The 10452-nt window shown below is 36.9% G+C and overlaps 1 protein-coding gene across 1 annotated transcript; it reads left to right on the forward strand.

Moving 5' to 3' along the window:
- The first annotated feature begins 258 nt into the window (after positions 1 to 258).
- On the forward strand, positions 259 to 4520 carry LOC127138431 (uncharacterized). The gene is made up of 5 exons (XM_051064883.1): positions 259 to 1538; positions 2231 to 2288; positions 2386 to 2469; positions 2628 to 2769; positions 3916 to 4520. The coding sequence occupies exons 1-5, from the start codon at positions 1067 to 1069 to the stop codon at positions 4285 to 4287; spliced, it is 1128 nt and encodes a 375-aa protein (XP_050920840.1). The 5' UTR covers positions 259 to 1066; the 3' UTR covers positions 4288 to 4520.
- Positions 4521 to 10452: the final 5932 nt, after the last annotated feature.

Raw genomic sequence — 10452 nt, forward strand, 5'->3', positions numbered from 1 at the left:
TTTTTTCAATTAGGTCCACTATCTTCTTCATAGTAGTGACTCTTTAACCTTCGGTGAGAATATCTCAGAATAACAATCTAAAAAGTTTAAATGCACCTCAATTCGGTAGATCGACATCGATGCGATGCTACATTGAGAATAAGTTTATTGCATTTGTTAATATGTATATAAAGACTTTAAATAATGTTATTTTAAAATTGCTCTTAATTTATTTAGAAAAACAATATTTAGATATTCAAACACCTAAACAATAGATGTAGTTTCGAACTTTGTACGACGGATATGAAAGGTCTTGTTCACTCTTTTATTTTCTTTTATTTTTCACAGCTTCACCTCTCTCTGATTACTATTTCCACTCTCTATCTTCATCCTTTCCTTATTTCCTGTTAATATTACTTTGTGTACCTTGCTTTCATTGCTTCATCAAATCATCAAACCCCACAGTAACCAAAAGAAGATAAATCATCATCAAAACCCTACTCTCTCTCATTTTCTCACCATTTTCTCCCCATTTTCTTTTCCTATTTTTACTACAACTCTGCTCAAAGGAACGTGTGTGATTGTTGTCATGTCACCAGCTTTTTGATGCTGCATTCAAGAGTACTATACTTTTTCCACAATGCTGAATGGAATCTTGGCCTTTCGAGGTTCTCTTGAGCTCAGTTCTAAATTTCAACCAAGCTCTACCTAAACCCTAATTTTGCTCCCAAAAAGTCAACCCATTTTTCTAAATCAAGTCAATTTCAACCTTTTATGCGTTTTCCATTTTTGGTTTCTGATTAATGGGTTCTCGTTGTTCAATTTGAAGGTTGGAAATTCAAGATCTGTTTTTGGGGCCACGTCATTGTGCGCACCAGGTGTTTGCTTTGGGTTTCATATAAGTTATGATCCTTTTTTGTATGTCTTTTTAGCTTCCAGCTGAGAAAAAGAGTGAGGGGTTTCAGTGGATTTCTATGGGTAGTTTTGATTGATAATTAGAGTGAGTAGTAAGTTTAGAAGAGAAGAAATTGGTAGGTAGCTGTGTGTTTTGGCGAGTTAAGGAAAAAAATTAGGGAGATTTGTGTCAATGTCAGCCTCAGGAGGTCCTAGATTGAGGTCTATGAATGTTGCTGACTCAGAAGCAAGGCCTGTGTTTGGTCCTGCTGGAAATAAGACAGGCTCTTATAGTTCTAGGAAAGAGGGTTCAAAGCCACTGAGGAAGGCTGAGAAATTGGGCAGGGATGTTGATTTGGCCAGAGAGAAGAAAGATGCTTCTCCTCAGTCACATTCTTCCAGTGTTTCTTCAGTGCTGCGCCGGCACGAGCAGTTGTTGCATTCTAATTTGTCTATGAATGCTTCGTGTTCGTCTGATGCGTCTACTGATTCATTTCATAGCCGAGCTTCTACTGGAAGGTTGACTCGGTCTCATAGCTATGGTTTTACAAGGAAGCGGTCTGTGTCGAAGCCAAGAAGTGTTGTTTCTGATGGTGTGTTAGAATCCCCTCCTTCTGATGGTGCGCAATCCAAGAAGAGGTGTGCTTGGATCACTCCTAATACTGGTTTGTTCCACTCCTTCCTCCAATTTTCCTAAAATTCTTAAGAAGGCATGCTATACTGATTTTAAAACATTATAGGCAGGGGAATAGTTATGTGTTAAATTTTGTAGGATTTAGTTCTGTTCATGAAAGTTTTGGATGCTGAATTGCTTTCACGAATATGGCGGTTGTAGTTTAATTTCAACTGTCTGGTCTCATGCAATATATTTGTATATGCATTTGAGCTGATATTGACATATTGTGTGAATTGTATGACCCATTTAACTTAAAAATAGATTTCTTCCTTGAAGATTGAGATTTTACTTTAAATATATATCTCCATTTGGACATCATCATGTCATTTTCCATATAAACTAATGTGAATAATAATGAAGTCTGGTATATTAGTTTTCGGTATTTTATTGTGTTTCAAATATTCATTCATGCAATGAGTTTGTAGCCAAAATAGGATAGAACATGCAATGGACACGGGCCTCTTACGATATATTTTAGTTGATGTTTTTGATCATTGAAGAGAAAGTTGGGAATTCCAAGAGAAGTACACTGTATGAACCTGATATAGGTCAATGTGCACAAGCTATACATTTATTGGAAATTTCTCTATAATACACAATTTGAGTTTTATTTAGTTCTGAGCTACTTGGGCTTTCTTACAAAGTTTTGTTTTCCTGACTAAGTTTAACTGTTGATATTAGAGCCATGTTATGCTACTTTCCACGATGAAGAATGGGGAGTTCCAGTACATGATGACAAGTAAGCTTATTTGTACACTAAAAATAGTCTTATTATGTTGGTTGGAAAAAGAATGTACCTTCCATTAATTGTGTTTGGCACTCTTAATCACATTTAGGAAACTGTTTGAGGTTCTTGTTCTTTCGAGTGCTCTCTCTGAACTCGCTTGGCCAGCCATTCTAAGCAAGAGACACATTTTTAGGTATTATCGTTGTGGAGTTTCTAAATTTCTTTTTATTTCTTTAAAACTATTGTCAATTCTTGTGCTCTAATCTTTGCTGGTTGGCGGCTACCTCATACGTCGCCTATTTTTTTCTTTAACTTTGTTCACATTAGTATTGTTAACAAAGTTCTTTGCAGGGAAGTTTTTGCTGACTTTGATCCAGTTGCTGTCTCAAAGTTAAATGAGAAGAAGATGTTGGCACCAGGAACCACTGCAAGTTCCTTACTCTCCGATCTGAAATTGCGTGGAATAATTGAGAATGCACGTCAAATATCAAAGGTATATTAGTTTTCTCATGACTTTTGCTACCTTCATTATGCAATATGTCCTTCCCGGGTTAGATCATACTTACTTGGTAGTTTCTGGTTGAGGACCACTGGAAGTGGAAGCAGAGAGATTATAGGATTGCGGTAATTTACTGCCATATTCATAATCAATAGTTCTATGTTGGGTGTTTATGGGCTTTTATTTTGGGATAAACCGGGTACCTACGCACGCAATTGTCGAGACTATTTCATCGAGTTGGTAGGACCTTAATGGGTGACAAAACTCGCTGCTACATTCTCAGGATTGAATTTGAACCCAAAACCTCTCGTTAACCTAAAAGAGACCCAAACCATTTCATTCAAGAGATTTTGGGTGGGTGTGTTTAATAATATGTCTAGGAAACAAGTGATGCTACTAGCCATTCTAGATGGTACTTTATACTTTCCTTATTCATGATATATGGATAAAGTTAAATCCTGAGGTTACGCTAATCTAGACAGAAGTCAACTGCTTAATGTTTTGCGAGTTTAGAGGTTTCCCTTTGAAAAAAAATTAAAATTTTATTTTTTGTATTGATCTTTTGGAGAAACACCTAATCTAGGAAAGCAAATCTAATAATTTTCATAAAAAGGAAAACTTGTCAAGCAGGATAGTTCAATTCTGTTTCTTTAATTAATGAATTTTGTTCCCTTTTCTGAAGAAAAAATATACCTGAGTTGATTTTCTAAGATCTTTACTGTAGTATTTTAACTCATAATTACCATTGATAATTAGACTAATGAGAGAGATGTTGAATCAATTGAATGACTTAAAATTGGTATTTAATGATTATTTGATTAGGGAGGTTTAGGTAATAAGGGTGATTGAGTTGTGGTCCTGGCCCCCATTTAATTTGCATGGACCATATGGGACAACCCATGATATTAATCTATTGTACAGTATGAGCTTCTTATATTCTAATTTACCACAATGATGCGAGACCTAATTATTTAGATTCTCTAACTAGCCAACATGCTTAGCTGGTATGTGCTTAGCCACATAACGTTAAACACTACAATGCATTCTTTTACTCAACTGCCATAATTGCACTCTGCACAATTTGCACTGCAGCTATGATTGTTGTTGCAACTAACTTTTTGCAGGTTTTACTGATGCCAGGTCATAGAAGAGTTTGGGTCATTTGACAATTACATTTGGAGTTTTGTGAACCACAAGCCTATAGTCAGCAAATTTCGATATCCTCGACAGGTTCCTGCTAAAACACCAAAAGCTGAAGTTATTAGCAAAGACCTGTTGAGAAGAGGTTTCCGTGGTGTGGGCCCCACGGTCATATACTCCTTCATGCAGGTTGTGGGGTTAACTAATGACCACCTCATCAGTTGCTTCAGATTTCAGGAATGTGTGGCTGCAGCAGAAGGGAAGGAAGAAAATTCCATCAAGGATGATGCTCAACCAAAGGCATGTGATAGTGTGATGGAGTCTGATCTTTCCATTGCCATTGATAATTTGAGTTTGTATGAATCACAGTAAATCTGGTAGATCAAATAGGTAGTACATACTTAGCCTGAGACTGATATTCGAGGAGAATTTGTATTAATCTCAAAGAAGGGTTGAATCAACTACCTGTGATGTGTATGAAGCTTTCTAGAGGGAAGCCTTAACAAATTGGTGTAGAATTTTTTGTACAGTAAAAAAATACCAGTGATTAGAAATTTCTTTTACTGATTCAGTAGCAGCAGTTAATAGATAACTGACTTTCATCATTCTGTATTAACCTCTCAATTTGACTGTGTTAGCATTCATGTATGCATTGTGTTGTTGACCAGCTAGAGTTTGAACCTATGAACACGTTGACAAGTCGACACTAGTAATAATTTGAGAAAGTAAAACATTTGAATGAAACCACATGTGGTAAGGTAACATGCATTCAATCCGGAATGCATGAGCTACGTAAGTTTGAATTGATTGATGAGTCCTTTCCCACTTGTGATGGATGACAATGATAGAACAATGGCTTTGTTTTTCTCTCACTGTGGGAACAAGACTCCCGTTGTTCATAGACATGTTTGCTACCTTTAGAAACCACCAACAGTGGTGGGGTATTGCTTGCCTCTGAACATGATAATTCTGGCAGATGATTACTCGTGACCTGCAATGTTTCATGAGCTCAAATTTTAGTAAAACCACCAATTTTGTCCACGAGTAAAATAAAATAATAAATGATTTCATGTTGTCTCATTTTGTCACTATCTGGCATTATATAGGAGATTTTGTTAGCAGCAAATATTGGACTTTGAATCTCTTTCTTAAACACTTTCAACGTATCATTTTAGGCCAGCAAGATACACCTTAGAGTACATTAGAGGCTGTTTAATATTCCGATTTGAATAATTGAATGGATGAGTAATTTGCATATACATACAAATTAACACAATTATAGAATCTTGAAAATGTCAATGCCATGGAGCGGATGTGTCCTCTTAGGTAGTACTTGAGAATGATGACTTGTTTGGTCTTGTGTGAAGACAACTACAGAAACCTATGAAGGCACATGTCCAGAATGAAAGGAATATATACATATTTTTCTATGATCAATACTAAAATAATTTTTCATTTTTTTCATTAAAATAAATATTGCTCTACACACTCTTAGTGATTTTCATCCATTTAGTGAAAAATTAATAATGCCTCTAAAATCCAGAATTTAAACTCCGAACGCACTAAAAATGTAACCACAATCAAGTTCAAGACTCAGGTCAGAATTGCGCTGAAAAAATCTCGAGGTTATCGTCTGTATTTTTTACGAAGGTTAAGTTCTATACTAGTTTGATTTATATTACGTGTCAAACCTTCCTTCTTCCCTCTTCATTTCAATAGTTTTACTCAACCTAAAATCGAGTTTGTGAGCAAACTCCATTTCCATTATTTTTCAAGTTTTCTCGCTACTTCTCCTGCATTACATTCAAGCATAGTACATAAATCAACCTCTACTCCACTACATTCAATCGAAAATCACCGACTTCTCACATTCGATAAGATTTTCATTTTTGTTTTGTTTTGTGATGCATCAGTTTGAAGTTAAACGCATAATATGTTGTTGATGGTATATTAAGACCTATAATAGGTTCTTTAGTGAGGCGTGCATGTAGATTTTGAAGTTAGAGTATTTGGGCATGCTCTGTTTCTGCGTTTTTCTGGTTTTAGGATGGTACCAAAGTTAATTTCAAAATGTTGTTATGTATTGTTTTTATTTTATTTTATGAATTTTCCTGTTCTATTCCCTGAGTTTGAATTATTTGATTATATTATGATTTTAATGGTTAATTAAAGGTAAAATGCGTGACAACCAAGAAAGATTGAGACATGGTAGCGTGACCCATGATGCTTCTGTTCGAAAGCAAAAGGCTAGACCCTCTCGTCTAGACATTGGTGCAAGTTCTTTTGATACAGGAGCACACTCTTTCCAAATTCATGTGTCTCCAACATCGTCTTCCCGGAGACACAAGTCCTATAATGTTACCCTAGATGCCTCCAGAAGTCCAACATGTTGCTTTCGTTTCTGATGTTTTTTCAGAAGGCCCCACAAACACCTCGCTACTTTCTATGTATGCGAACCATGCTGCTAGGCACATGTGAGATGGAGAGGTAAAATAAATCAATATTTTTTTTAAACATATGTGTTTTAAGATTTGAACTTTTCGACATTGATGTATTTTTTTACAGCACTGTGAGTCGTTAAAATGTATCAACTACGGTAGGAAGATTGTGAAGCTACCACAATCTGATGAAACATGGTTATAGGTTGTCATGGAGCTATATGGGTTGCAATATTTATGCAAGACTGAGTATAATTTTATTAACCATGGTTTGTTGTCTGCTTTCATCGAGATATGACACTCAAAGAATTCTTCATTCCATATTTCAATCGGTGAGATATCCATCACACTTGATGATGTGTCATCCCTCCTCCATCTTCCGATAAGGGGGAGATTATAAAACTACTTCAGACTCACTAGAGCTGACACACTAGATATGATGATGCAATATTTGGGAGTTGACCCAAGTGATGCCCATTAGAAGATAGATGACACAAAAGAATGTCATATCAAGTTTGTATTTCTTGAAAGGTTGTATAATACCACCTGGATGCGGAAGTTGAGGCTAATGGTGATGATGCACATGTAGCATATCATAGAATATGTGCATTGAGGTGATACCTTTTGTATCTTGTTGGCATGTCCAATTCATGGACAAAAGTGCATACTATGTCAATGTCATTTACCCGAGATACTTCATTAACTTGAAGATGATTCATGAGTACAATTGGGGGGCCTCTTGTTTGGTTTACCTCTACTCCAAGTTAGGTGAAGTTTATTTATGGAAGACTAGACATATGACAACAAACAACACCCTATTTACAGTAAAAAATTTGCACCTTTATTGTTATTAATATTTCATAACACTTGTGCTACACCGTTACTAATATTTCATATGAACCATTTTTAAGCATGGATCCTCCAACACTTTCCACGTCTCTCCGACTAGGTATATGTGGATGACTACATCGAGACTTTGCGACATGCTTGCTTCTTCACCATGCTCAAAGAATTATGCGATCGGGACGTTTCAAGTTTATCTTCTTCGCATCGCAACAAATGATATGAACATGATTGAACAAACTAATAATTGCTGGCGTGACCAACTTTATTCCTCCCACAGGTTGAGGTCTTTGCGCTTGTAGAAGCTGATGGGACAGTTACCACTGCTCTGGCTATGGCATAAAAGATGTGTTTGCTTGTTGTTGGTTATATGTGTTGGCAGCAATTTTGGTAAAACCTAGAGTGTTCACAAGTTGTCACAAGTCTTGTCTTGACATAAGATAACATGTACCTGCAGGGTGTTTAAAATGTGAATATGCAGGATTTTACTGAGATGTCAGACCCGATGTCATGACATTCGTATACAGAACATTCAATCTGAATGTTATGTATCATGTGATTGCGTTTTTTATGCTAATCTATGTATGATTGAAGAGATGATTAAACGTGCTATTCAATCAGTAATTACAACCAGATTGACTTATTTTCCAACAAGATATAATCAACTGTCATGAGAAGATATGAATGGAAAATAGTTTTAGGGTTTTATGATGTCCAAGCCCAGCCAAATGCTTCTATATAAAGGACATGGAAAACCTGGTTTTACACACAAGAAATAACGAACGAAATATTGAGAGAGAATAAGGGTTTTAGTCTTGTGTGGTCGTGTGAATTGTAAGCCATTCATTCATCCATAGATGATTGAATTAGACTAATTTTTGAGTTGTAATTTGTCCACTCAAAGCTTTGAAGCATGAGTGTGTGTTTACTTGATTGAAGCTTTTAAGCAAGATCAAGTATGTGTCTTTGAAGAGTGTCTTCTTTTCATTGTAATTCTTATTTTATATCACTGCTGTGATTGAGGGGGAGTGAGTAGGATCTCATATCTAAGAGTTCTTAGGTAGAAGTCACACGGGTAGAGAGTTAGGTGAAAAGACTGTAACTTGAAGTTGTTTACTGAGAGTCTTTGAACTGATTCTGTTTAGTGGATTTCCTTCCTGGCTTGGTAGCCCCCAGACGTAGGTGAGTTTGCACCGAACTGGGTTAACAATTGCTTGTGTCTCTTGCATTACTGTTCTTTATCTTTTATCCTGTTTGTATTGTTCAGATATTAGTGTCGTGACATTACCTTCAACATCTCATATCTGATACCAGACTTTCAATTGGTATCAGAGCAGGCATCCTGCTCTGGTTCTGGGTGAGATCTAGGGACGTTACTTTCTGGTACTATGGATAGAGACGGAGGATCTGTTCACAGACCACCTATTCTGAATGGATCCAACTATGACTACTGGAAACCTCGAATGGTAGCCTTCCTAAAATCTTTGGATAATAAGGCTTGAAAGGCTGTTTTAACAGGCTGGGAACATCCAGTTATTACTAAGGAAGGAGAAGCTACAATTGATAAGAAGGCTGAGGAACAATGGACCAAGGAGGAGGATGGTCTAGCCCTTGGGAACTCTAAAGCATTGAATTCTATATTCAATGGAGTAGATAAGAACATCTTCAGATTGGTAAACAACTGTGAGGTGGCTAAAGATGCTTGGAATATTCTCAAAACCACTCATGAAGGCACCTCTAGAGTGAAGATGTCTAGACTACAGCTGCTCACTACCAAGTTTGAAAATTTGAGGATGAAAGAAGATGAAAATATTCATGAATCTCATATGAATATCCTTGAAATTGCTAATGCCTCAAGAGCCCTGGGTGAGAAGATGTCAGATGAAAAATTAGTGAGGAAAATACTCAGGTCACTTCCTAAGAGATTTGCCATGAAAGTGACAACCATAGAAGAGTCTTAAGACATTTCCAATATGAGAGTTGATGAGCTAATTGGATCCCTCCAAACATTTGAGTTGGGAATGTGTGATGGATCTGAAAAGAAAGTCAAAAGCATAGCCTTCATGTCAAACACTGAAGAGAAAGAGGAAGAAAGTGGTCAAGATACTGATGAAGATCTGGCAAATGATGTAGCATTACTGGGAAGACAATTCAACAAACTTCTGAAAAAGATGGATGTAAGGTCTAAGTCTAATGTCAAGAACATCTCATCTGACATCAGTAAGTCCAATAATGTTGGAAGAAGAACAAGATCCGATGAAAAGTACAAAGAAGGAAAAGGAGTTCAGTGCCATGAGTATGATGGGTATGGACACATTAGAGCTGAATGTGAGACCTACCTCAAGAAACAGAAGAAGAGTCTTGCTGCTACTTGGTCTGATGAAAGTGAAACAGAAGAGTCTGCAAATCTTGTGACTGCCTTGACTGGAAGATGGGGTTCTGATGAAGACTCAAGTGATGATGAAGTAACCTTTGATGACTTAGCCACTACCTATAGAAAGTTGTGTCACAGAAGTGAAGAAGTGTGTCAACAAGTTGAAAGTCAGAAGAAAGTGATAACACAACTGGAGAATGAGAAGGCAGAACACTTGGAAACCATCTCTAAGTTGAAGACTGAAGCAGTGTTCTTGAATTCCAAACTGGATGAGATGACAAAGTATGTCAGAATGCTAAACAATGGATCTGACACCTTAGACAAAATTCTCCAGACTGGACAAATGGCAGGAGACAAGTCTGGCATTGGGTTCAATGAATCCAAAGCTGAGTGCAGTCACACTAGTAGCAAACCAAAGATGTCACATCATATGTCACAACATCATAAGGGAAGACAACAGAAAGGGAAACATCAAAGATGGAGATGTCATTACTGTGGAAAATTTGGCCACATAAAACCTTTATGTTATAAGTTGTATGGCTATCCTAGTCCTTCTCATCATCAACCTAGATCCAAACATCACATACCTGTCAACAGAAAACAATGGGTTCCTAGGACTGGTGTTACAAACCTGATAGCTCATACTTCCTTCAGAGTTTCAGCCAAAGAAGATTGGTATTTTGACAGTGGGTGCTCCAGACACATGACTGAAAACAAAAACCTGCTAAGTGATCTTCATCCTCATGCCACCAGCTATGTAACCTTTGGTGATAGAGCAAAGGGTGAAATCAAAGGGATTGGTAAGCTAAACTGCCCTGGAGTCCCTAACCTTGACAATGTCCTACTTGTTAAGGGACTGACTGCAAACCTAATAAGCGTCAG

The sequence above is a fragment of the Lathyrus oleraceus genome, chromosome 4 (genome assembly GCF_024323335.1).
Source record: "Lathyrus oleraceus cultivar Zhongwan6 chromosome 4, CAAS_Psat_ZW6_1.0, whole genome shotgun sequence".
Lineage (NCBI taxonomy): Eukaryota > Viridiplantae > Streptophyta > Magnoliopsida > Fabales > Fabaceae > Lathyrus > Lathyrus oleraceus.